The sequence below is a fragment of the Dermacentor albipictus genome, chromosome 3, assembly GCF_038994185.2.
Source record: "Dermacentor albipictus isolate Rhodes 1998 colony chromosome 3, USDA_Dalb.pri_finalv2, whole genome shotgun sequence".
Lineage (NCBI taxonomy): Eukaryota > Metazoa > Arthropoda > Arachnida > Ixodida > Ixodidae > Dermacentor > Dermacentor albipictus.
Genome location: NC_091823.1, coordinates 84,786,682 through 84,814,174, shown reverse-complemented (window position 1 = coordinate 84,814,174; position 27,493 = coordinate 84,786,682). Strand labels below are relative to the sequence as shown.

General features: G+C 44.4%; 1 protein-coding gene across 1 annotated transcript in view; it reads right to left on the bottom strand.

Annotated features, from left to right (window-relative positions):
* LOC135898888 (DNA damage-binding protein 1-like) overlaps window positions 1-27,014 on the bottom strand; it is a 62,014-nt gene extending 35,000 nt beyond the window's left edge. The window contains exons 1-12 of the mRNA XM_065428082.2: window positions 26,856-27,014; window positions 26,071-26,219; window positions 24,103-24,219; window positions 23,178-23,323; window positions 21,730-22,045; window positions 19,673-19,912; window positions 12,818-13,131; window positions 9,022-9,130; window positions 8,204-8,382; window positions 4,067-4,230; window positions 1,690-1,820; window positions 716-900 (exon numbers count right to left, since the gene is read on the bottom strand). Of these exons, the coding sequence (XP_065284154.1) occupies window positions 716-900; window positions 1,690-1,820; window positions 4,067-4,230; window positions 8,204-8,382; window positions 9,022-9,130; window positions 12,818-13,131; window positions 19,673-19,912; window positions 21,730-22,045; window positions 23,178-23,323; window positions 24,103-24,219; window positions 26,071-26,219; window positions 26,856-26,916 (2,111 nt within the window). The 5' untranslated portion in view covers window positions 26,917-27,014. The remainder of the gene's footprint in view (window positions 1-715; window positions 901-1,689; window positions 1,821-4,066; window positions 4,231-8,203; window positions 8,383-9,021; window positions 9,131-12,817; window positions 13,132-19,672; window positions 19,913-21,729; window positions 22,046-23,177; window positions 23,324-24,102; window positions 24,220-26,070; window positions 26,220-26,855) is intronic.
* Window positions 27,015-27,493: the final 479 nt, after the last annotated feature.

The following is a 27,493-nucleotide window of genomic DNA, read 5'->3' as shown; positions in this document are numbered from 1 at the left end:
ATCGGTGAGGTAATAAGCAACAATTGATGTAATGGAACACAAATGAGAAATGCTGTACTAGGCTTGAAATATAACAAGCAATACACCCAGTCATACCACCTGTCAGATCAGCAGTGTACTACATAAAGGCTTTATGATGCATATGTTCCACATGAAGTGCTTTTGCAGGTGCTTGGAAGAGTGTCAGATGATAGACGCACATGCTTCTGTGAGCTAACAATAGCAGTCATATTTGTGTATGTAGCCATCTGGCACATTTTTGTACTGGATGTGGCAGGTCTGCTATGTAAACAATATGCAATATAATGAACAGACTGTATCATCTGTTGGCAGCAAGAATTACTACAAAGCTCTGAATGTCAACCTAAGAATATTGCGTACTCTTAACGCATATCAAGGGGCTGCTAATTGCAACATGTAACAATCGAGTTTTGCTTCAAATGGTTTATAGCATTTGTCGGCATATTATCAGTCATTGCTTCCATAAAAAATTCAAGTCACAGACTGAACGCTTGACTAGCTTAGTTCACATCGAGACATCAGTTAGGTGCCTATTCAGAAACACCAACTGACAATCTTTGTATTCTTCTAAACTGAAATGGGCCCCACAAGCAAGCTTTTCCAAATACTATAAGCAGAGGGCCCAGATTATAGCCAAAAGCATGAAACACAAAGCCAAAGCAGAACAAAATCAAAGCCAGTAAACACCAGTCACCTGTCGGGATAACCCTCAGAGTTGAGAGGGCACATGTGATTGACCTCCTTGAGATTCACGTTGGAAAACACCAGCTTGTGATTGCTCGAATAAATTACTGTGGGTCGGTCAGAGCAGGCAAACACGTTGCTCGTTGAGAGCGACTTGAACGTCTTCAAGACTGTCGGCTGTGTGCCCAGGGTAACCTGCACGCGGCAACAGCATGACCGTAAAGAACATTGACTAGCATGTTGCTTGCAGGATACTGCATTAATGAAACATAATAATGTGCTGTGGCAGTACTAATAAGTGTCGTGGTAGTGCCCCATACTAGTGCGGTAAACATGTCATCAGCCAACCAGTGCTCACGGCCTGCATTGTGGCCAACATGGGTGTGCTTTTGTGGAAAGGTGCAGGGGCCAGGAAAACTTCCTTACTATTCTAACAAGGCAGCCTGCCAGATCATTACCACCTATGAATGCTCCGGAAGATGCTGACAGTCCTTGGCAGACTACTAAGTATCTTTTTTCTATACCTTAGGAAATTGCAAATACGTCCAACGAACAGTGTACAACAGGTAGGTAAAAAAATACTCTGAACTAATGTTCTGCCAATTTTCTAGTTGTGAGCCCTAGGCATCTAAAAGAATGCAAATTCCCTTCTGAAGATGATGGACTTACAGCATGCTTTCAAGTAAACCCTGCTGCACTGCAACCTGAAGAAATTCTTACTTGCATAAACCCAATGACTGCTAATAACAACACTCACTTGATCTTTGCAGTGTCATTCAGCAATTATTAATGAAATTATGTGATGTGCTACGACAAAGGGGTCTGGACAACTGCCAATACAAATGTTTAGGTTACTGTCTTTCCGTGAATTTTACTTGCAGTTGTGGGTCATGCAAAGACCGCACACTCAAGCGTTGTTACAAGCTGCTCTGAACTTTGCATGAGCTTTAGCAACATATTAAAAAAGAAATAACCTTTGCTCACCTTTTTCCTGTCCGTAAGGGCACCCTTTGTGGCCTCAAGTAGGAAGTAGAATAAAGAGCCATCTCCAAGGGCACACAGGAGATAGTGAATGCCTTCAAATGTTGTGATCAGTATCGACCTTGGGATTATCTCTGCACAGCCACAGATTAGACCAAAAATAGGAATTATGAAAGCAGTGCTGAAATCATATTGCGACTCACCTCAATGCGATTCCGAGGTAAATCACCAGTAGCAATCACAATCAAGTATGCATTTCTATATACAGTCGCCGACTGATATTACGGACTCCAAAAATTTGGACATGAACGATTATTCGGTTTGCTTCGCAGCACTGCCATTCTCCCCATAGACCATAATGTATAACAACTGCCGAAAGTTCGGACACTTTGCAACCTCTCGTCTGATTTTTCGGACACTCCTTAAGCCAAATCTATTGAGAGCACCATGCACCAATTCTGACCGGTGCATGGTTCGACTTGCTGAACGCCATTTTTGTTTTGAAAAGATCCTCCTTGATGCCTCACGAAGTGGCGCTACTGCAAATCCCCGCTCATCATCGTTTATGCCTGGTTCACAGCTACAGCAGTTCCGGTCTCAGCTTAGTAAGCCATGGCGCTGCGAGTAGGCCACCTTTTTTGTTTCTGCAACTAGTGTCAGCGTGACAGCGTGGTGATGTTTGCTCTGTGTGCTGTGTCGAGGTTGCAATGATGCAATGTGGCACACGGAAACATCGCGTCGAGTGTCTAATGGCGCCGACAGTGCCCGCGCAGACTGCGCTAGGGAATGCGGCAGGCGGGTGCTGGGAGGCCTAGGATTTGTCGCCTTCCAATGTGGTCCCTACTGATGCCTAAAATGTTCTGCTGAGACCTGCGCAGTGGTTTCATTGCAATTCTTGACACCGTCTCATTTGACAGTTTCACAGGTGCTGATACTGTTGTACTGACATGCGCAGTACTCGATGACAGAGAGATCATTCGTCAGGTTTCTGCTACGCCGCCGGACGATGACTCCGAGTCGGAAGATGACGCACCATGTGCTACGCTGCCGTCACATGCGGAGTGTGTACAAGCAGTGACTCTGCTTTCAGCCGCCTATAGTGACCATACGACCCTCCCCGAGATTCAGGCTTATCTGATTGCGCATAAACAGAACAGTATGCAACGGAACATTCACGATTTCTTCAAGCCCACTGCCGAGCTCGAATAAGTGCGTGGAAATAAAAGATTTCTTTCTTTCTTTTTGCTTAATCTGCTCTTTCGGACACCTGTTTATTCGGTCATTTCCGCAGTCCTCGTGAGGTCCGAATAAACGGTCGGCGACTGTAAAGTTGTACACTGTGATACCGTTCATGTAGCTTTATCATTCCTCACCAGATAGAAAAAGCGTGACAACAAAGCACAATTGCTATAAACATGTATATATTTTACTTTTTCAATTGCACAGTGATTTTAGGAAAGACCCAGAGACATATTTCAGTAACAGCAAGCAAGCAAAAAAAGAAGGTGTCAGGTGCAAAAATCGCTTTTTTTATCTGCATGCTCCCAAATGTAGCGCAGAGATTTCTGTTCTGAAAACTTTCTAATAACACAATGCACTTCGCAATTATAATTTCACTAAAGATGAACAGTGAGCAAGGCTGACATCACACCTGTGGAAGTCAAATATGGCTGCCATGGTGAGTGTCCGTATTAGGCAACTGCCTGCCCATATGGTTGTTCAAAGAATGCGAATTGCACATAACCCTTACATACACACAGCTGCTGCTTCCTCTTAAAATAATGAATTTTCATTTTTTTATGTGTAGAAACCAAGTACTATATATCAAAGCCCATATTAACAAAACATTTTTCATGTAGATGTTTCCCACATTTGGTTATTGCTGTGGCAATCTTCTTGTGCTAACTGCTATCACATGTGGGCAACGCCCAAACACCAGCCCACAAACAAACACTCTTTTGTGCTAGAGCAAGGTAAAGAAGCTCTGTCAATATAGGCACAAATGGCATAGCTGTGATGATCTGGACACAGGATAAAATTTCAGCAATGTCTAGAGTTACAGGAGATCTTTTCTTATTAGAGCACAATTTCAAATCATTGAGCACTTCTGTTGCTCCATATAACACTTTCATTATGGAATTGGTTACACACACTTGTGCTTCTATACCGTCACTGACTTGGTGGTCAGAATACAAATGTGTCATACTTTCATACAAGCTCTCCATGCTGCTAAAAGCAGCATCTGTAATTCGGATCAAATAGCACTATCCCTGCAATGAACCAGAAAAAATTGACAAACACTTCCCCTCATTTGCACTTCACATCACATGGCAAAACAGGAATAGAGAGTGAGCAAAGGAACTATTGCACATCCCCTCACCGCCTCCAATGTTCTCCTTCTGAAGTTGCTGAAGAGAGGGCAGACTGAGGATGCGAATGGAGATGTCCGTCCAGAGACCCACCGCACATAATGTTGACTTTTCAGCCCCTTCCGTAAGGGGTGTAATGTCCAGGCAGGCAACCTCATTTTCCAGCTCTGCGTTACTGTGGCAAAAGGACAGATTCTCCCCTTTACAAATTGTTCTGTCGTCCTCTACTGGCACACTGTGGCATATAATATGGGCCTCTTCAATTTTCCATCCCTGACAGTCCTGGACTGCTAGAGGCAATGCTTTCAACCAATGAACATTGTGTACCCAGCATCTTGGGTAGTCCTGGACAGGCCGGGAAGACAAATCAAAGAGGGCTAATGAGTGAAACTCATTTACGCCATGTAGCTTGAACCATGTTATGATACACACACGCAGGAAGTTGAGCAGAAAATTGAGCCACCAACTAAGTCAAAAAAGAATGTCTTGATATTTCGAGTTGTCTATGGAATCCTTGTCACTGTCTCTGATAGTGAACAGATAGATTGTAAACAATGGTTACACAGGAAACTCGAAACATTGCATACTTTTTCTCAAATGTGCTGCCGGAATACTAGTTGATTCATATCTGCAGGTATGACAACCACACACCTTACACAGGACACAAGAAGGTAGACACAAGACTGGTGCCAATCTCATGTCTATGTTCTTTTGTCCCGTCTAAGGTGCGTTCTTGTCAGATCTGCAAATTACCACTTTATTACTTGGTCAGTGATGCAATTTTCTGCTCAACATGCTTTTACCTGACCAGACGTAATTCTGTCATACTTGTGATCACACTCACCCAGGAAGCATAGTGAAATGTAATATGTTTTGTGACCTCACCCTATGTGTGGCACAGCAATTGGTGCAACCGGGAAGAAATAAAACATCACGGCACCGAGTAGATGGTCCCACCACAAATGCAGCCTTCTGCTTTCTACCTGAGAGCACTCTTAGCTTTAAAAGATTAAATGCATTTGAAATGGGCATCTCTAGCAACATTTCACTGCATACACACTGTCAGTGGATCTGCTGCTGGCATTCAATGAGTCAGTGCTGCATCCAGGATATTCTTAATTTCATCCTATTAGCGGCACTCATCCCTGCAAACACACCACCATTATGCTTGGTTCAAGCTATTTGCCCCAATTCAGTTTCAACAGCATATGATTATCCATCACACTCGTACCTGTAGGTCACATTGTCATGGAACAAACTAACACAGAGAGGAGTACCGTGAAACCTTGTCAACGACTAAGTCGAAATAGTGGTGCAGTTACCTCATTTCAGCCACTGTTCCATCACAACCACACACGACTTCAACCAAGCATACATCATTTAGTACCAGGCATCCAGCATTCACAGTGCCCAAAAAGAAAGATGCCCAAGAAAATAGCATGCACAATGACATTTTTATCCTGAAGTGAAGCATTGCCTCCTGAGCAGAAACTGCTACGTCAAGACAAGCCTTGGCGTTTTCAAGTGCACTGAAGTGATACCGAAGTTGGAAGCTCGAATGTCAAATGTGCAAGTTCACGCTTTCCGTCATCCTGAACTACATAAAGCCTGGATATAGCATGCATAATTTTATGGTGAATTATGCCTCCACAAGTAAGTTTTCTTTTTCTTTTTTTGCATAGGGGAAACTCATTGAGCTGGTCACACAAGGTGATAGCTCTCCCTCTCCACTGCAGAATGTACAATGGCACCACACCTTCATCAGAGACCAATACACCCTTTAAGAGTGCCACACGTTTAAGGCCTACAAAAGATTCCCACAGCCCGGGGGTGATTAGCTGCAGAGTCTCTGTGCGCGACCTTGCTAAATGCAATGTCTCAAAACCCTTTCCCTGATTTCCTGGAGAAGTAACCCATGTGAATAACCCTCACGGAATGCTGATCAAATGAAACAAGCTACAGTGTGATGATCTGCCAACTGCCCTACATGCTCTTAAAAAAGCATTGTGTATGGTTTATACACCACAAACCTTGGCAGTAAAATGTGGCACATTGTCATGGAGGCAGGCAACTTAACACCATTCCAGGCAGCTTGTGGCGGTGAACAGTAATAATCAAGAGACACTGTTTCAAATTGAACCATTACATGATGTGAAGTGGGCTGACACTTCTTGTTTTGGACAAAAATTGCTTGTTATATCCAATGACAGGATATTATCAAATATATTACACTGACATGATATCCTCTGACAAGAGATTAGCACTCTGTTAATATGAGAAACCAAACATTTTGCTCAAGAAGTTTCATGAGATATCAAGTTTATTAATACATATTACTTGAATAGAGAGTACCTCATTACAACAAAGTTTAGGTACAGTGAAAGATGTATGCAGCCCCAGAAGACACAAAGTCATTGAGGGAGACATTTATCACAGGGAAACTAGAGGGCAGGATGACGAAACGCCAAGGAGGAAGGCATATATGAGCACTTAATGCATTTTCTTTCTTCGTGTTTCATCATCCCGGTGCTCTAGTTTCCCCAATGATGACATACCAACTAGCCCAGCTACACATCCTCGGAGACAGTAGTTGACTTGCCCTTTTGTGTACATCTAAAGAAGAAGCCCTTGACTCCTAGGTCAACCATTTTGCACAGGAGGCAGTAAGCCTAGCAGTAGGCCGCAAGGAAACCTTTCCAGCAACTGCTACATATTAACGCTTTCACTGCCGCCAGTGAGGTGTCTTAAAAAAAAGTTTCACTTCAGGTGCTCCCACTTAAATAAGCGATAATGAAGAAATCGTCTTGTTCAGTCAATGTGGCGACATTTGCTGCTTTAAAAAGAAGTTTAGATACGCCAATTACAGGGAAAAGCTTTAATTTGGGTGATCAATTCTTTTACAAGACTTCCTAAAAATCAGATCTTTTAAAATATCAAGCATAAAGTTTAGACTTCTAATTCTGCAACAAAAACTGAGATCACAATTCTTTAAAATGCATCTATTGGGACACCTAAAGCAGGCAAAATTGATTATACACAACTCTGAACTGTACAACCATCCGTGAGCAGAACTTTTGCAGAACTTGCCTAAATATTGTAATAACTTCATGTAAGCCGTAATCTAATGCGTTCACTGTATTTTCTTTAGGTGATATAACAGGTAAAGCTTACAGAATCATACCTTTTTTTGTAAACTTGCATTACAGAGATCTCAATTGAATTCTGGGGTCTTACATACCAAAAAACAGACGTTTGGGCGAGTACGGTTTTCAGAACAGAACAGAACAGTACAGAACAGAACAGAACAGTACGGTTTTCACAGGAACAAGCAGGGAGAAGCGCTCGTCCGTGTCGTTTCTCCCCGCTTGTTCCCGTGAAAACCGCGCTGTTCTGTTTCAAATGCATACCAAAACCATGATTTGATTATGAGGCACACCGTAGTGGGGACTCTGGATTAATTTTTACCACTAGGGGATTTTCAACGTGCCCCCAATGCAAGGGGACACAGGCATTTTTGCGTTTCGCCTCCGTTGAAATGCGGCTGTGGTGGCTGAAATTTGATCCCACGACCTCGTGCTTAGCAGCCCAACACTTCAGCTGCTAAGCCATTGCGGCAGGTATTACAGAGATCTAAACTATGATTCAACCTTTTTAACCTATGTTTAGCAACTTTTGTAACAAACAAAAAAAGCCCCAGATAAAAATTCTACAAGTCAGTAGAATATAGCTCCAAAATCCTGTAGTTTTAATTCAATTCAGCTCAGTGGTCGCCTACAGAGAACATTTCAGCATTGCTTGAATGAAGAAATCTGAGCTGACCCCAATATCCCTCCCTCCCTCCCTCCCTCCCTTGTTGGGCTGCTGAGCACAAGGTCGCGGGATCGAATACTGGCCCCGGTGGCCGCATTTTTGATGGTGGCGAAATGCGTAAACACCCGTGTGCACTTAGGTGCACACGGGTGCACGTTAAAGATCCCCAGGTGGTCGAAATTCCTGGAGTCATCCACTACGGTGTGCCTCATGATCAGAAAGTGGTTTTGGCACGTAAAACCCCATAATTTAATTTTGTTCCCTCCCTCCCTCCTTCCTTCCCTCCCCGTATGTGAGCTGGGCTTTCTCCCTCCAAAGATACAGGCCACATAGAATACCTGATCTGATTCAGGACACCATCGCCAATTTCCAAGCAGAAGACTTCCTTCCGAACGGCGCACACTATTTGGCTCTGGTTGCACGTCACGACACTAATGTTACGTCCACCTGGTGGCTTCCACTCGTTCAGCAGCTGCTTGGTCTGGCTGTCCACAAGACGTACAGCTGCTGCAGTAACCTGCATCATTGAAGCAACCACAATAACTATATTGCTGGCATTGTCAGTACCACCATGAGTGACAGGAATAAGAAAATCCAAGGGGCCTGGCTTTTTGTTAGTTACAGAGAACCCCACTGATATGTCCCTTGTTGTTGCAGTCTCCCCGCTGCTACAACATGTTTCCATGGTCTCGACCTAAATCCAATTGGCTCCTAGCGTGTATTACGTTTTCATTTGATACAGCGCCATTCTGTAATGTTCCTGCATGATAAGTTGCATTTGAAAGTGGCTGCCACATAAATATGGACACATGAGGACAGGAAACCCTCATACGCTATGTCATAGCATCAAGGCTACCAATGTTGAGGCCCTTGCTATACAATGAGCAAGAATAAAGGAATCCGAGCAGCTCGATTTTGTTACCATAGAAATACAATGCACTGATTAAAGGGTTGCCACATGCATACATTTATTTTGGCACAGGTGGTCACGTTCGCGTAACAATATTATGTCTATTGCTCAGTCTGTTGGCTATCACTGAAAAACATTAGATGAAATTCCTGCCAGAGAAGCAGTGAGTTCCAATAAGGCTGTCTGCATGCAGCATGTCGTATTCAGTTCTGGATGGTGCCACAAGGAAGAGACAAACAGACAGACCTGAATAAGCTGCTTGTTGCGAACATTGCCACAGAAGAAAGTCTGTTGGGACGTGTCGAACCCAGCCAGCTCTGTCTCTTCCACTTCTTCGCCGCTCAGCATGAGAACCCTAAGAAAAGAAAGTCAAGAAAGTCAGTGGCACAACACCACTTTCGAGCCACCAGAAAGTAACGCATCTGCAATAATGTAACTCAAGTTGTATTTCTATAACTGTCGGCCTGAATGTGTGCATTGCAGCATGTTCATGACAGAATGTGTAAGCCCGACTGCACAAAGACCTAGAAAGAAACAGATGCACAGAGACAGCACTGTTCGGAACTGTTTGAAACCATGCTCCAAACTGTGCTGTGAAAACATCGTGCTTTTCCTTCACCCCACTTGCACGTGGATTGACCATTACACAAAAGAGCAATGAAAAAATCAAGTATTCTAATACGCAACAAAAAGGGGAACACTTCAGCACTGAGAGAAGAGGCCCAAACAGGGGCTACGCTTAGAGACCAGGTTTCTTGTCAAAGTAGCATTTAGATGCTGTGGCAACATTCAGGTCACATTCAACAACAGTCAAACCCGTTTATAATTAGCTTGATGGTTCTGCGAGAAGTGGTAATTGTATATCGTTATATGTAAACTCACCCTTCAAAAGTGAAGCTGGCGTCAGCAGTAAGATCTGACACCGGTTTGTGTCCAAAAATGAGATTTTCAGCATCTTAACTCTTGTTCTTGGCACTTTCCCACATCTAGCTGCAAACGTCACCTAAAGAGTGACATGCCGCATTGTAGCTCTTACAAAATAGCACCTTGCTGGTTTCTTTCACCTGCCATTTCGAAACTACCAGTGCAGCCACCACTACGTTTTCTTTGAGAGCTTGTAATTTACATCACAGGCTGCTCATAGCGAAAGTCACAAGACTAATGAATATGTGCACTATAAGTGGTACCTCAGCCTAACTTGAACAACATTTTTTAAAGACTGCACATGTGCAAACCATGTACATAAAGCAGCTGCATCTATCCAAGAATCGAAACATTTTGACCGGGATGTTTGCACCCATGTAATTTACAAACATTGAAAAGTTAACATTCAAGGACTTACATTCTTTGCATGAAGCAGGCAAAGTTAAAAAAAAGAAGAAAAAAAAAGAAAGATGCAGAAGCAGCACAGCCACCAAACCCACAGAACCAATGTAAAACGGTGACTGAATGGTGTCTTGTTCTATTTCTCTTTTGGCATATGAGTTTGTGTGGGGTCAAAAACATGGCAGAGCTGCTTGTGGCTTTCTAGCGCCACATTATTTTGCTGCGCAAGTCCAAGAACATCCAGCTAGGGCAAATCGGCAATGCTGACCAAATGCCAGTTTATCTGGGCATGCCATCGCCCCTCACTGTGCATGAAAAGGGCTCTAAACAAGTTTATGTCCGGTGCACTGGCAACGAGAAAATGCGAGTTACCGTCATGTTGTCGTACCCGGCAGACGGATGCAAGCTACCGCCCTACATCATCTTCAAGCGCAAGACAGTGCCTAAAAGAGAGGAGCTGCCAAAAAATGTGGTCATGAGATGCCATGAGAAAGGCTTGATGAATGAGAATCTTGTGCTCGACTGGATAAAGTCCGTCTGGTGTAGGTGGCCCGGCGCACTGTAGTCGTTCTCGTCCATCCTTGTGCTGGACGCATTTCATTGCCATTTGGCCGACTCAGTGAAGAGGCTGTTGCGCCAATCCAGCACTGAACTCGTCGTTGTCGTGGGTGGGATGACGTCTCAGCTGCAGCCTTTAGATGTTTGCGTGAACAAGCTATTCAAGGACGCGGTCAAGCGGTGTTACACAGATTGGATGCGTTCAGGTGAGCCTGCAGTGACACCGACCGGGCAGCTGAAGCGGGCTTCGCCAGCCATGCTATGCAAGTTGATTGCGGACACATGGGCCAGCATACCAGAGGACCTTGTGCGTCGCGCATTCAAGAAGTGCGGCATCCCGAACGTGCTCGATGGCACAGAGGATGAGTACCTCTGGGAAGATATGTTTGACAAGGAACTATACGAAGAGAGGGCAGCTGAGGAAGACAGCGATTGAAGTGAGGAGTGCAATTTAAATAAATGTTTGCCTCTAGTTTTCCTCATTCCTATTATATGCGGATAAAACTTTTTTTCCATTTCGCATCCCGAAAGTTTCACCTCTTACTATGAATATGTGAGTTCGTATTATACGCGGGTTTTTACAGTATGTTGCAACGTATTAGTCACACGTTGCGACGAATAGGTTGCTTGTTGAAATGTCTCAGCTGCTTGTTGCAACATAGCATTCGCCTGTTGCAACGTACCTGTCAGAGATGTACGGCTAGTCATTGCAGCGTATACATTTATCATCTTTGTAGAAATGTGTGAGAGCAAACATCCCTCTTCACCGCTGAATTTACGTGACTGCGGCATTCAAACGACACATAAGACGCAGGAACATTACAGAATGATGACGTATCAAAGGAGAACGTAACACATACATGGGAGTCAAGTGGATTAAGGTGTAGCAGACAGGAATCCAGCAGACAATGTAGCAGACAGGAAAATGAAAAAAGTAAGGAACGTATCAGCCGGGTTCCACTGTTGAAGACACTTTGGGTAGATGTTACATTGGTTGTTAAACAAAGTTTCCAAATTACTCTGTATAGAATGTAGTGTTATGGGTGAATTAAAACCAAAGAAACGATTGTACAGATGGCTCTAGCATTTCAATTTAGCACAAATACAATGAAACCACATTAAACCGTAGTTGGCCGGAGCTCGGAAAAAGTGCGTACTAAATGGTAGTCCTGCTTAACCTAAATAGCGTGAGATCGCCCACTTAACTGTAAAAAACGGAACTACGAGAGTGCGATGAAAGGGCAGAAAACAAGCAGTATTTACTCACTTCGCATGACGAAAGTATGTTATTTTCGTTTGATGCCGCAGTGGGCTAGCAGTGACGACGGCAGCCTCAAACTCGCTCACGCTGCAAGCCAGTTTTTCCGCCAGCCCCTTCGTTTTGGCAAACACTCGCATGAGGTTGACGTAACACGTAACATCTGCCACCGTCGGGCCTGAATCGCCCATGCTGTCACTTTCTGTGTCGTCCTCATCACTGTCATTAGGCGACACTTCCGCAATAAGAGGCAACGATGGCCAGAAGTCAAACCTCGTAGCCGACATATTGTCATGGTCGCAGCAGCATTGCCGATCAACTTCTTCACCTTTCAAATGCCACATACCGTAGTCAATGGCAGACCTCTCTCGCATGCCAGCACTGACTTCTTCGTGCCTCGTTCGACAGCATGAACGATGCCCAATTTTTCGTCTATGCTGAGCACCCGGTTTTTGTCCTAGCTTGCACGACACCATAAGACGGGCCACAACGCTCCGATTCTGGCATGGCGCCAAAATGATGCTGATGTTGATGTGGCTTCACCCTTCCAAGCGCACTCTGCATTTGCGCTTGGAAGCTGTTTCGATCTCTGGGGCTTGTTATTCTGCTGGGCCGACATACCGCCATGATTTCACGATGAAAAGTAGAAACACTGTGTTAACCGATACGTACACAATAAGCTGATACGGTTTATACGGATACAAAACCCATTACGTTCAATGGCTGCAGAGTCAGGAATTTGAATTGACCACTTTTAAAATGAAACTACTTTTTAAGCGGGTACAGTTTGACGAGGTTTTACTGTACAACGAGAAGAATGTTTGAATTTATGGCCTAAGGTTGAAGCGTTTGTGGACCAACACTGCATTCAACTACAAGGGCAGGCTCGGCACAACGTACCTGGTCTGGCGCACAAAGGAGAGCACAAGCGTGTTGTCACGTTCGGTGCTGTCCCCAGGGTCCTTGCCGTCGCCCCCTTGGGGTGCTGCGCGGGGCCCCACCCGCAGGGGCCACATGCCCTTGATGCCCGGCAGGTCAATGCTGGCATGCTCGTGGATGCCAATTCCATTGCGGATGATGCGCAGGGAGCCTTCCTTGAAGGCCCCTGAGCATGTCACCAGCTGGCCTTGCCCCTGTCGCTCCAGGTCCACCACGCACATGTCTACGATGGGACCCAAGTTGGTGAACACCTCCATGATCTCCACGTATGAGCCCTGTAGTATTGCCGAAAGGATGGAAAGTTGCAGTCAAATCCTTCTTACATCTCTTTCATTGAATGTGCTGAAAAAACCAGGAAAGTAGTGGCAGCAGCAACTAGTACTACAGTTGAACCTTTCTATAACAAAGTCGCACGAGAAATAAAAATACCAATGTTATACAGTAAAATTTTGTAATAATGAAAATGCATTTGGCACAAGAATACCGTCATTACAATGAATATTTGTTATTAGCATAGAAGCTGAAATACTGGCTGAAAAACAACAAACTCAGATTTACTTTGTTATATGTATTCAATAATTTGTTATATACATGTAATCAAACCCAGACATATGAAACTCGAAGGAGATTGCAAAATAGTCCATTATATTAATAATTTGCAGTATAAGATATGCCTGTCTGAAGCTTATTTGAGATCTCTGCACGTCTCTGACAGTTTTCTGAGATTGTGAAAAGCAGGGGCTCACTGATTTGCTTCTCCAAGATTGTGTCAAACACGTGAGAGTTGATTTATTTTTTTTCCCACAAACATTGCAAGTAGCTCACACTGCGGCATTGTCTTTGAGATACAGTCGAACTGGGATATATCGAAGTCATGTATAATGAATTATTGTATACATCGAACAGCTTTAAGATCACCTTAAAGATTTTTTAATAAATTTTTATTTTATATACAGTCAACAGCTGAATTTTCGGACGCCCAAATTTTCGGACATGCCTGATATTTCGGACGTCTTCACGGCACCGCCACAAGTTCCGTAGAATCAATGTATAAGGACATCTGAAGTTTCGGACGCTCAAACCCCCCACAGTCCAATTTTCCAGACTTTTTGATGCGACGGAAGGTCCTTTGGCTTCTGGCACAGCGCCCTTGCAAAGGAAATCGACTTGCAGCTGAAGCATATCACCGCTTTGAACCACAACTAAAGAATCTAGCCGTCACACACCGATTTGGTCTGGCCACGCTGGCTATGTTCATCGCCGCAAATGGCCGCACTTCCGCCTCCGGCGGAGTTTCCGGAGCGGTGCTATTTCGTTTGTTTGCGCAGGCTACGTTTTGGCTAGCGTGGTGTGTGCTTGTGCTGTTGTGTCAAGTGTGCTCTGCGACACTAGGTGCTTCGACGCTCGTCAGCGAACTCCACTGTTCGCAACTTGAGGATTTTGCTTGCCTTTGATGGCCCCCACTTAGTCTTCGTCATCCTCGCCGATGGCATCGAAGCGCGGAAAGCAGTACCGTACCCACAGAAATAACTTTTGAACAGTTTGTTGATGCTGACAATGAACTCAACTTCTGCGCAGAACTGACTGACGAGGGAATAGTCCGTCAGGTTGTGGGGGATTCAGAAGACTCCAATGCTGAAAATGAGGAGCCAATGCCTGCGCTGCCTACAAGCGCCGAGTTGACGCGAGCACTGTTGACTCTTTCATCGGTGTACAGTTCTGACATGAACCTTGCTCAGATCGAGGCAAATATGATCACATGCAACCGGAATGCCGTCCAAACAACAATAGGCAAGTTCTTCAAGCCACTGCAGCAATAACACTGGCTGCTCGACGATGCACGTGTACATAATAAACCGGCAGTCAGCTGCATACAGAGTTTTTGAACGCCTCTTTTTATAGCACGTTCATTGATGCATTGGCAGGGTTTTGGAAGCGTGGTACTTCGTCCTTTACTTCTATATCCGAGAAAAAAAGAAAAAACGTGCGTTTTTTTGCATGCATTCATTTTTTCGGACTGCCTGAATTTTCAGACGTTTTTACATTCCCTAGAGGGTCCGAAAAATCGGTCGTTGACTGTATTGAATTACCTATACTATATCTATACAGATCGTTTTCTGATCCCCTTGTGATTCAATACACAGTAGAACCTCGTTCATACGTTTTGGAAAAAATCGCAAGAAAAAACGCAATAACCGGAAAAAAAGATGTATGATCCGAACTAACTAAAAAATAGCCAGACTCAACTATTGTTGACAGCTAGCAATGCAAAGCATCGCGCGGGTCATTGCGACACGAGACGCCGACGTGCGTCAAGCTGGTGGTGCTTCGGCAGCCCGAGACCCATTTTGTGGCTTTCCTATTGCGTGGTGTTTTAAGAGGGCGATGGGAAAGCGAAAAGAAATCGAGCTGATGGGTGATGCCGGATGCCGCCGAAGCAAAACGTGGTGTCCGCATCACGCCACCTGCAGCAGTGAACGGCGGCGAATTGGATTAACGCCTACTAAATGTGTGCAGTACGCGATCAATGGTACTATGCACCACAAGCTGTAGAACAGTTCACTGAAGATGCTTATCGTAATAGGTTTGGCGAGAACAGCTATGAATGCGGCGTGCAACGAACCAGGTGGAGATTTGCTGGTACCGGAACAGGAACCTAGCGTGCTGTCGTTTTCACGTGAGATGAGCGGCTACATATACTGTTCTGGATTGTGCATGCCTCGCGCCTGTTCTTGCTCACATAGGATCTAGCGGCCAGAAAACGTACATGATCGCAGTCTGCAGCAAGGAACAGCGACGCATTTCGGTTATTGCCTATTAAAAGCATGCACTACGATTCTGACGGCGCCATGTGCTGTGAAATAGACAGGCGAAGATGCTTATTGCAACAGGATTGGTGGTGATAGTTATGAATGCCGTGTGCAACAATCCCAGAGAAGATTTCCTGGTACTGAAATGGGAAACCAAGTGCACGCCGGCGTTTGCACGTGAGATGGGCAAGCGAGTATTGCGGTGAAGCTGCCGCAGCAGGCAGGTTATACTGTTCTTGATCGCACGCTTCCCACATTCTCTTGTTTACATGGGATCTAGTGGCCGGAAAACGTACCATACGATCGCAGTTTGGCAACGTACTGAACATTAGTGCCGAAAAATCCATGTTTTCCGGGAACGAATGAACCGGTAAAAAATGAACATAACTCTATTGGGTCATTTTGTGCATTCTTGATTGCGAACGTTGGCGCCGGGAAAACGTACGTAATGAGACCTTATCAATAAGGTTCTACTATATACGAGTTCAAATGTACCAATCGCTATGCTAACCCTAAAAGCTGGCGCGTGTTGACCGAACACGAGACTGCAGTGTTCCTCACACACGTCAACGCGATTGTTGCACTTTTTTATTCAAGATAAGATAGGAATGGACACAAAGCATAAGCAAGCTAGCCAGTATGGATATGCACTGTGCAGCTATCAGTGCACTTGTACGGCGAATTGCACGTGAATGTGCCCGGCCACATGTCCGTTACAGTACCAAGAATGCGCTGCTTAAAACAGCTTATCATAATACATGGTCAACGAGCCAGATGCACTGTTTTGCTGGGTTTTACGACTGATCACAACAGACTTCCTGTTGTAACCAGTCGTACTTGGTTCTTGAACACCCGAAAATTCCGCGCGTCTAATCTTCCATGCAGCTAAGTGTTCTGGCACCTCGTGCCCAGTACATCCTTTCATTCTTGGCCCTTCCCTTCCGGCCCTTCCCCTCCAGCCCCTGCGCCAATGACTGCCATCACTATGCAAACATGGTTAGTTTCGAAAGTGGCTTTCAACTTGTGAAACATCCAAGCCCATCGCCACTCACGTGTAACCATGTGAGGATGAATGAAATGCGTTCAGCACGGACATGTGAATCGCATAGCAATGAGTCTTGCGCGTTGCTGCCACAATGGGGGTCTTTCCGCTAAGCGTGGATGTGGCATGTGGTGGTTTTGTCAAATTCAAACTGCAATGTAAAGATCCATCCAAGTGGAGAGTGGGGTAGCATTCGTTTTGGCCACTCACAAAATCCTAAAATTCTGTTTGCCAAAAGCCCTTGTCTACAAGAAAACAAACCCCGCAGTGCAGCATCTCCAGCTCGGCATCTTGTGCCGACCTAAATGAAAAGATTGAGCGTCATCCAAGCTTTCTTGTGGAACGCACATCGGACAGGGAGGGCTTTCGCATTCTTGAAGCAGAGTGGCGATCTGCTCTTGTCAATAATGAACGGCCGCAGTTTGCATGAGCCTTCCACATATGCAGGAAGCAAAACAGAGCACCTTGCCCAGTTTTCCTCCATGGCATGTACTGTCCTTCAGATTCAACCTCTTGTTTGACTGCATCTGCCAAAACAGCACCGTTTAAACTTCGTTGGCAGTAAATATTTCTGACGACGCAATTGAAGTGATCTTGTCACTGTTAGGAGAAGCGCACTTGCAGGAGCACAGCATTCGATATATCAACTGCGGCGGGGAACTTCAATGTACCTATAGTACATCACTATACATTTACGGGGTGCACTTTGGGGATCTTATAACTGCTATATATAGACTATAATTCGATATAAAGTTAAACAACTATGTAACTAAGCCGGTAAAATCTGCAAATTTGCTTCGTTATATTGAAACTTTGTTACGTCGAAATTTGATCCTTTATGCAAGTAAGTACAGTTGCCGATAGATTTTCCTTACACGGAAGGGGCTGCAAAATTTTCCGAGTTATCAGACAATCGGAAAAACCAAATTTGAATGAGAAATAAATTCATTTTGTTGAATTTGAGAGTCAGTGACGAAAGATACAGTTTTATGCTGTGTTTTTTATTTTCTCAGTATTCTTTTGTGGCCGCAGTGAAATTCTGTTGCAGTAAAACCTCGTTAAACCGTACCCGCTTAGACAGTAGTTTCGTATTAAAATAAGTAAGGTCAAATCCTTGATTCAAAGGCCATTGAACATAATGTCTTTTGTATCCACATAAACCGTACCAGCTTACTGCATACGTATCGGTTAACACATAGTGTTTCCACTTTTTGTCGTGCAAACACGGCGGTGCGTCACCTCTATTGGGCGGCCTGGCAGAACAACAAGCCTCAGAGATTGGAACAACGGCCTCCAAGTGCCCTGTGATCTGCGTAAAGCCACATCGACATCAACATCATTTCGGCGCCGTGTCAGAGAGCGTTATGTCATCGTGCAACCAAGGAATTGCATCTTGCCGAACCTCGGATAAAACAGACGCCGGGTGCTCAGCATAGAAGAAAAATTAGACATTGTTCATGCTATCGAATATGACACGAAGAAGTTGGCGCTGGCACGTGACAGGGATCTACTGTTGACTACAGTGTGTGGCATTTGGAATGCGAAGAAGTTGCTCGGCAGCGCTGCTGTGATAGCGAAGAGATGTCGGCTACGAGGTTAGACTTTTCGCCATCGTTGCCTCTGTTGTTGCCGAAGTGTCGATTAGCGACAGTGATGAGGACGACAGGGAAAGTGACAGCACAGGCGATTCAGGCCCGACAGTGGCAGAAGCTGTGCAATACGTAAGCCTCATGAATGCTATCGTCGTGACGAGAACAGCGCCCCACGATGAAAAAGGCGCCCCGTGACTTCTGCAACACTACCGCGCGCGTGCACGGAGAATACGTAACGCCAACGAGGAGTCTGCCATGCGAGTGTTTGCCGAGAAGTGGGGGCTGGCTGAAAAGCTAGCTCGCAGCTTCAGCAAGTTTGAGGCCGCTGTCGTCGCTGCTAGGCTGGCTCGGCATCAGACGAAAATAACACTTTTGTCGTGTGAAGTGAATAAATAGTGCATGTTTTTATTCCCTTTCATCGCACTCTCTTTGAGTCTCGTTTTTGACAGGCAAGTGGATGATCTCATGCTATTTCGGTTAACCAGTACTACCGTTTAGTATGTACTTTTTCCGAGCTCCGGCTAACTACGGTTTAACGAGGTTTCACTGTATACTGAAATCGTGTATAAACCCACTTTGTTATACTGAGGTTTAGATACATGGTGTTTAATGGACAATTAGTTATAAAATGATAAATACTGCCTTATTACTATGTCGAGAATTTGTTGCATCGAGATTATATCAAGTTATATTGAGGCTTAACTGTATCCGAGTGATATATCCAGGATCGACTGTAATTGTGTTTGTTATATTGAGGGTTCAACAGATCCAATATTCATTATAAGCATATATTCGTCACACGTTCACATTGGCATGATACATTTTGCATTTACTTGTTATATATGTGTGATATATCAAGGCTCGACTGTACTACTACACAGAGAGAGACCAGTTAATTTTATGCTAGATGCACTACACACAGATTGTTTTGTGGCATGCTTCACAAATCTTCAATACCCTGTATAAATTAGTTTGTGAAGCTTGTACTATATTATTGTAAACAACTACTTGCACAAGTGTATGACTGATGTTAAACTGGGCACACTTACCCAATCATTATCATCACCATCAGCCTATCTTTAAGCCCACTGCCGGACGAATGCCTCTGCCAGTGATGTCCAATTAATTCTGTCTTCAGCTAGCAGATCCCTACTTGTGCCTGCAAATTTCCTCATTTCATCACCCTCTCTAATTTTCTCCCGTTCTCGGCTGCGCTTTTCTTCCCTTGGCACTCATTCTGTAATTCTAATGGTCCACGAGTTAAATGCCCTACGCATTACATGGCCTGCCCAGCTCCATTTCTTTTAGCCGATTTCTTAGCTCCATTTTCCCAGCTCGCTGCCTAACCCCAACCATGCAGAGAACTAAATACCTGATCATTGCGCTCCGAGTTGAGCTTGATGAGTTGCGAGTCGCCAAGGCGGGATCCAACATACACGACGCCGTTGTCGAGGTAGGTGATGCACTCTGCGATGGTGATTTCCCCCAGGAACTCTAGCTTGAGATCCTTGACAGCCGTGGTGCCGTCCATCTTGTCCTCCCGCTCCAGCAGCAGCATGAACAGTCGACCCGCCATGTCGCCCAGCAGATACCGGGACCCATTTGCGTCCACCTTGACAGGTTCAGGAAATGGAAACTTAAGTTGCAGTTGGTTTAATGTCATCATCAGCCTGGTTACGCCCACTGCAGGGCAATGGCCTCTCCCATACTTCTACAACTACCCCGGTCATGTACTAATTGTGGCCATGTTGTCCCTGCAAACTTCTTAATCTCATCCGCCCACCTAACTTTCTGCCGCCCCCTGCAACGCTTCCCTTTTCTTGGAATCCAGTCCGCAATCATTAGTGACTATCGGTTATCTTCCCTCCTCATTACATGCCCTGCCCATGCCCATTTCTTTTTCTTGATTTCAACTAAGATGTCATTAACTCGCATTCGTTCCCTCACCCAATTTTCTCTCTTCTTATCCCCCTTAACGTTACACCCATCATTCTTCTTTCCATAGCTCGTTGCGTCGTTCTCAATTTAAGCAGAACCCTTCTCGTAAGCCTCCAGGTTTCTGCCCCATACGTGAGTACTGGTAAGACACAGCTGTTATATACTTTTCTCTTGAGGGGTAGTGGCAACCTGCTGGTCATGATTTGAGAATGCGTGCCAAACGCACTCCAGCCCATTCTTATTCTTCTGATTATTTCCGTCTCATGATCCGGATCCGTGGTCACTACCTGCCCTATGTAGATGTATTCCCTTAACACTTCCAGTGCCTCGCTACCTATCGTAAACTGCTGTTCTCTTCCGAGACTGTTAAACGTTACTTTAGTTTTCTGCAGATTAACTTTTAGACCCAGCCTTCTGCTTTGCCTCTCCAGGTCAGTGAGCATGCATTGCAATTGGTCCCCTGAGTTACTAAGCAAGGCAAGATCATCAGCAAATCGCAAGTTACTAAGGTATTCTCCATTAACTCTTATCCCCCAATTCTTCCCACTCCAGGTCTCTGAATATCTCCTGTAAACACGCTGTGAATAGCATCGGAGTCTCCCTGCCTGACGCCTTTCTTTATTGGGATTTTGTTGCTTTCTTTATGGAGGACTACGGTGGCTGTGGAGCCGCCATAGATATCTTTCAGTATTTTTACATACGGCTCGTCTACAACCTGATTCCGCAATGCCTCCATGACTGCTGAGGTTTCGACTGAATCAAACGCTGTGGAGCTGCTGTAGATATCTTTCACAAACTGCCTTTGCTGCTCATGCTTCTTTCATTAATGCGTCCTGGACACATTGGAACAGTGATGAGGACATCGTTTATCTGAGATAAGGAATCTTCCGCTCAATTCTGTACCTTTTTTATCACCCACGGCTCACGACAGGTCGATCCCAATGATAATGTAGGTGGGCCACTGATTAAGGAGATAAAGCAATAGCATTAAAATAGAATCACTACATTATTCCAGCCTTGTTTACATTATGCTGATGTGGCAAAGCTACTGCATGCTATTGTGATGACTGCAGCGATGCTTACAAGCTCGGCAGCGATCGGCAGCGATGCTTTACAAGCTGAATGCCAGTGCCATGAAAGCTGCCAATTGTGCTAAGAGAAATGCTGCTGTGACTTCGCAATTGTACTTTTCTTTTGCAAGCACAAGTTTGCTAAGTAAAGAGCAAACTGAAGTTTGTTTAGCAGCCTTCCTGCTGCTGCCCATCACTGAAACATGACAACATCGATATGCAACACCGTAGGTTTCTTAATGTAGCCCAACCTTGATTAGCTTTTGCTTCTTTCTCTCTCTTTCCTAGCGTAGCTTCCTTGTTTGACAGGCTAACCTTAGCGCCTACCACCATGGCTTCCCATGGAATGCAGCCATTTTGGAAAGACGCATCTTTCACAGCCTGTCTTGAAATGCCCACAACCATCGAAGCACTAGCCTACCTTTCCATAGCAGACAATGGTGCTCTGTCGGATGAGATGTGGTGTGATGACGACGTACTGGTCACCATTGTGATAAGTGATGGACTCCTGGCCAATGACAAGCGCACCGCAGAAGGGCTCTGGCACAGCAATCACCAGGGTGGCCTCGCTCTCCACATGGTCCTGCTTCCAGGGACCCCGCACAAACTCCTTGTCCTTGAGTGACACCTCATAGGTCTTCATGTGACGTGCCTGGCTGTCCTGATGCAGCAGCACGATGGTAGGCGTCTTGCAGCCATGCAAGAACTCCATGTCTTGCACCGTCAGCTCTTCCATCCTGCACAAGGTGCGCACAAACAGTGGCGCGGTTATTATAAAAAATTTCAGATGGCCATCAGGCTGAGGCATTACGGATGTTGACGAGCGCCTATGCCCATTAAATAAATGCCTGAGACTGAAGAAATGTCATGACATACATGCACAAGGAATCTAGCAAGCCTTTATTATTCAGATAAAGCCCATCATGTATCAGCATGGCAATTATTTTTCTGCAATGACAACTGCTTGTCAATAAGAGCCTGAGAAAACTGAGGGCACATTTACTTATTTACATTTGCAAGTAATTTACTTGAACAGGTAATTTTTAATTTTATGTAACAACCTCCCCCCTCCTCCACTTAAGTCTTGTAAAAATTAATATTAAATTCTTTGGTTTTTCGTGCAAAAGTCACGATATAATTATGAGACAAGCAGTAGTGGGGGACTGTGCATTAATTTTGACCACCTGGGGTTCGTTAGCGTGCACTCAATGCACAGTGCATGGGCATTTTTGCATTTTGTCCACATCGAAATGTATGTCGCTGCGGCCAGGACTCGATCCCTGCCCTTGGGCTTAGCAGCGCAATGTCAAAGCAACTACGTCCCCACGACAGGTGTCAGGTTTTGTGTCCAAAAAAAGAACACTCCTCAGGAAAGTTTTCATCGGCACCTGATGCCCTTAGCCCTGTAATGCCCAGAATATCAGACATGCTGTGCCACGTATAATACCCCAAAATCAGTTTTATGCACGAGAAACTGAACGCATAGCTTATGTAGTATTTTTGATACAATGGAGCAAGTTTTGATTTGTGGATGACTTAGCAAACCAATTATTAACAAATTACTATAGTAACTAAGCTTTAAATAAACACATTTTATTTGTTTTGTACAAATGTACGCTCCATGCCCAGAAATTAAGGTGAACAAGTTGTTCTAATTTTCTTTGATGTCGAATTACGTGAGGGCATTATTGGGTTAATTAGTTGTTTCAAATGTAGAGGAATAGAATGCACTTCAGTTTTTGTAATGTTTAACGTTACCACCAAATAGCCCCTTTAAAGCCGCAATCTGAAGTAACGAATTGTGTTTGCACAGATACGAAGTGAATGATGTGGGCATTTATCACGCTCTAAATTAATCACGAGACAAACCTGATGTTAAACGCTTTCAGTTCCCTATTGTCTCTGTCCAAAGGAATAACCTTGAAGAGCCCATCATACAGTCGAAGGCCAATAACTCGGCACTCAGGGTCTATGATGCCAATGTTGCCCGTCTCCGATGGCCTCGAGAATGTGTCCTAGAATGAGAACAGTCGAGTATGAGCAGCTGGCACAGCACAGAGTTCACAGGCCAACATGTACTGCAGTTATGTTGGTTTGTGAGGATGGTCCATGCCAGCACATCTTAAGAACAGGGCGTGAATTTGAGCGGGTTAGTAAGCGCCACGTTTGTTGTTCATGCCCGGTTCACGTCATTGCTGTCCATGGGGTGCTTTTTCACATTTTAACTTTAAGAATGGCTAAGGAATATTCGTTTTTATTCTAATTATGTGTAAGGGAAATATAGAAATAATAAGGCAAATGAAAATGAATAAAAAGACAACTTCCCGCAGGTATGCAGGAGCTGAACCCACATCTTCTGCATTACATGTGCAGTGCTTTCTTTACCAATAAATATTGCGGTTCCCATCCTCCGGTCCACTTTCTTGGGTATTTATGCATGTGCACAAGACTGGCCATGAGAGAGCTAGACCGCATCATTAAGGGCATCTTTTCAACTGTAGGCGTAACATAGTGTATCAGCTTTGAGAGCAGCCAACCGGCCAAGCAGCAAGCAAAAATTTCCTAGGGTTAATAAGCTCGCACTCATCAAGTGCTGACATAATTCAGTTGTGTTGATTTGTTGTTGCAACACACATGGTATTTAAAGAGTGAAGCTTTTGCTACGCATAAAATGTGAAAGCACGCACAAAGCCACTAAGCATATCATTGACACCAAATGTGTACAAAACTTTGTTATAAATTTAAAGCCCTGCCTGCTGTGCTACACAGAACAAGGATTCTGTAAGAAACTCACAGCAATGTTGCCATGGGCTTTGGTTATAATTTCGATGCTGTCCCCATATTGTACACACTCCAGTATTGCTGCATTGTACTTCGCCGTCAGAAAGAACAGTAGGTCTTTCTTCTCTCCCTGCAGAAAAGAAATAGAGAAACAAGCACAATTATTGCACCTGACTTTCGGTCAGCATGACGCTGTCATGCAACAAAAGAAAGGACATATGCTGCTTTGCATGCAAGTGCTCTAGGAAAGGTGTAAAACAGATGTATAAGAATGAGGCAGCTTTCATTTCAATCTTTCTTCACTTAAGAAAAAATTATAGCTGAAATGAACAAAACCGGGGTCAGAGATATGCACATATATCACTGCACCTGATATGTAATGCAGCTACTATGCTTCGAAGTGCCCGAAGCATCAAAAACTTCTTTATTACTTACTGTGAATTCAAATTTTATAATCGTTAATTCATGTGTACATACATATTTCTGCTGCTTGCACCCGAAAAGGGGTTAGTTCTTGCCTCAGCAAATATTATCAAACCTTGCACCATCCAAAGAAAAGGGAACACTTTCTTTCATTACATGTACCATTATATGACAGCTTTGTTGACTCACACCCTCGTAAAAAAAACTGACATAACGGCCCCAACTGCACCGTGGGTTATGAGGAATGCCATATAGTGGTAGGCTCTAGATTAATTTCGACTATCTGGGGTTCTTTAACGTGCACTTAAAGTATGGTACACAAGTGCACTACACACCAACTAGAATGCAGCCGTTACAGCCAGGCATAGAACCAGCAACATTGTGTTCAGCAGCACAAGGCCATACCCACTGAGCCAACGTGGTGGCTGCATACCCTAGTCACACAGACTACCTAAATGCACCTAGACTGGACTTTCGTTATGACCTACCATGGCTATATTCAGTTACTTGAAAACCTAACATATTTAAGGGTTCTACAAAGGTTCACCTGGTCAGATTACATGAAAAGTGATAACTGCTGTCAATTACCGTCTGAGAAGTTACAGCTTAAAAATTTTAATTCTGGGGTTTTACATGCCAAAAACATGATCTGATTATGAGGCATGCTGTAGTGGGGACCTTCAGATTAAGTTTGGCCATTTCTGGTTCTTTGATGTGCACCCAACGTATGGTTCCCGAGTGTTTTCAGCATTCTGCCCCCTTCAGAACGTGGCAGGAATGGAACCCATGACATTAGGCTCAGCAGCCCAATGCCACAGCCGATGTGCCACTGCAGTGGGTTACTTACAGCAGTTAATTCTTCACCTTCTGCCCCATAAACCTAACCACAACCACAACATAGTTATGCCACAATGGCATAACTGTGTTCAAGCTTTTTGGCCTAACTGATCAACTACGGTAGGCAACAATTAAGGCAAAGTCAGAGTGCCGTTAGCCTGCTCATGCAACTGAGGTAGTAGATGAGAGTTGCTGCTGGGCTAAATGGTGTGGCATGATTAATAAAATGCCAAGTTAGTTAAGAGAAGGACAAAGAATAGAGAGTGCATGATAGATCATGTTGTAAAGTGGCCATAAATTTTCACACAGCTGCTTGCATAACACTTGACTGCAGCCATCATCCCAGCAAGAACCAATTATGCCATAAGTGAGTAGATATGCTTATTGCATAGTTGAATAAATGCAGAAACCTTCATGTCTTTTGAAACAAATGTTTTTTAACATTTAATTCAATATTAAGATAGTTATGTTTAGCTTCTACATACCTAATGCCATTTATGTCTAAACATTTGTTTTCACAGGCCTTTTACCAATAAAATTTGTTTTTCTCAATAACACTTAGGAATAAGATATTCTCCAGTTGCAAAGAAAAAGCTCGCACGGCTAACTTGATTCAATTACGACTAAGTTTCGCTGCCTAGACAGCACACAACTACACGTTTGACACACGTGAAGCCCACAAGCTGTGCAGGTGGGCAATAGGAATGACAAGAGCGCTTACCGGCGGTCTGAAAAGCTTCATAATACTGATCCTCCCATAGATGCCGATCTCTTTGACAGGTCTGAGGCCCTCTGGGGAGACGACATATATCTCAAGGCGGGTGTTTTTGGCGAGGATAAGGTTGATGTCATCCGGTGACGTGAAGTTGCCTAGAACGAAACATTGACACTTGTTACGCCGGCGGTCCAAAAGGATGTCCCACTGATGTACGCAGCTAAAAGCAAGCACCACAACAAGTTTGTTCCATTTGGTCGCATTAACTATAGCCTGACAAATGTCCAACAGTCAATAAACACCATGTCATCGACCACCGCTCGTTTTCAGTGGCGTCGGAGGCGAAGAGCACAGGTAATATTAAACCGACGGCTAACTGTCTTGCATTCGATTGGTGCGCTGTAACAGAAAACCAAGCACAGGCACGAAATGATTCATCACTGCTTAACAACTGCTCATGTGAGGGCAACGGAGAAAAGAGAAAGAACGCCGAGCGAAGCGAAATACCGGTGGGTCGTATGCAGTAAACATCGCTAAACAGTGGTGCAGCGTGGTTTTCAACAGTGCAGTGGGCGTTGAATCAGCGCGTACCATTCTCACAAGGAGAATACTACGCTCACTATAAGTAACTGAGAGCCTCTGGAGCATAAATAATGTTCAACAGCGATTGAACGCGGTTATGTGGTGCCAAGACTCGAGGCATGTGCTCGAATCAAGTGAGGTCGCAACGGCGAGTATCACTGCAAAGTTGTTCAATCTGCCGCGAGGATATGGAGCGATTTTTAACTGACCTGTAGCGCAGGCAGACACGCCAGTCGGCTTGTGGGCCGTCACGACGTAGTTATATGACATTTTGGACCATATAAACTGTCGTACTTTGAAACAGAGAGCCCCAGAACACTTTTAGAAGTACGACCCCCCTGCCCTCTGGTATCCGCCCGAGGAACGTGTGCCAGTGTGGCTGACCTCAAGAAAAAATTGCGCGAGAAGAAGCGAAAACATTACGTAATTATAATAATAAAACTAATCAGCAAATATATTTAGACAATAACAAGTGTTCTGAATATAGAATTGACAATATTGCTTACCTAAAACTATAATATCTTTTTTTAAATTCATCAATAATGCTGTTTTGGTTGGCGCGCGATTTGAAACTTACTTATGGTGCGAAAAACGGACCTAATGCGAACACGTAAAGGTGACGAGAACATGCAAAAAAAATCGACTCAAGAAGGTCAGGTTATCTTTGTTGTTCATTGTCTCTTCCCTTACATGGTATGTACTCATATTTGAAGGCCATACAATGTATGCGTGTAAGCTGTAGTCAGGGTCGTGCAGGAAAGTGTGGACATCCTGGAACACCGCACGCGGCACAGTGTAAAAGTGATCGACCGTGCTCCACTTCCAGGTGCATATCTGGGCCTGTGTA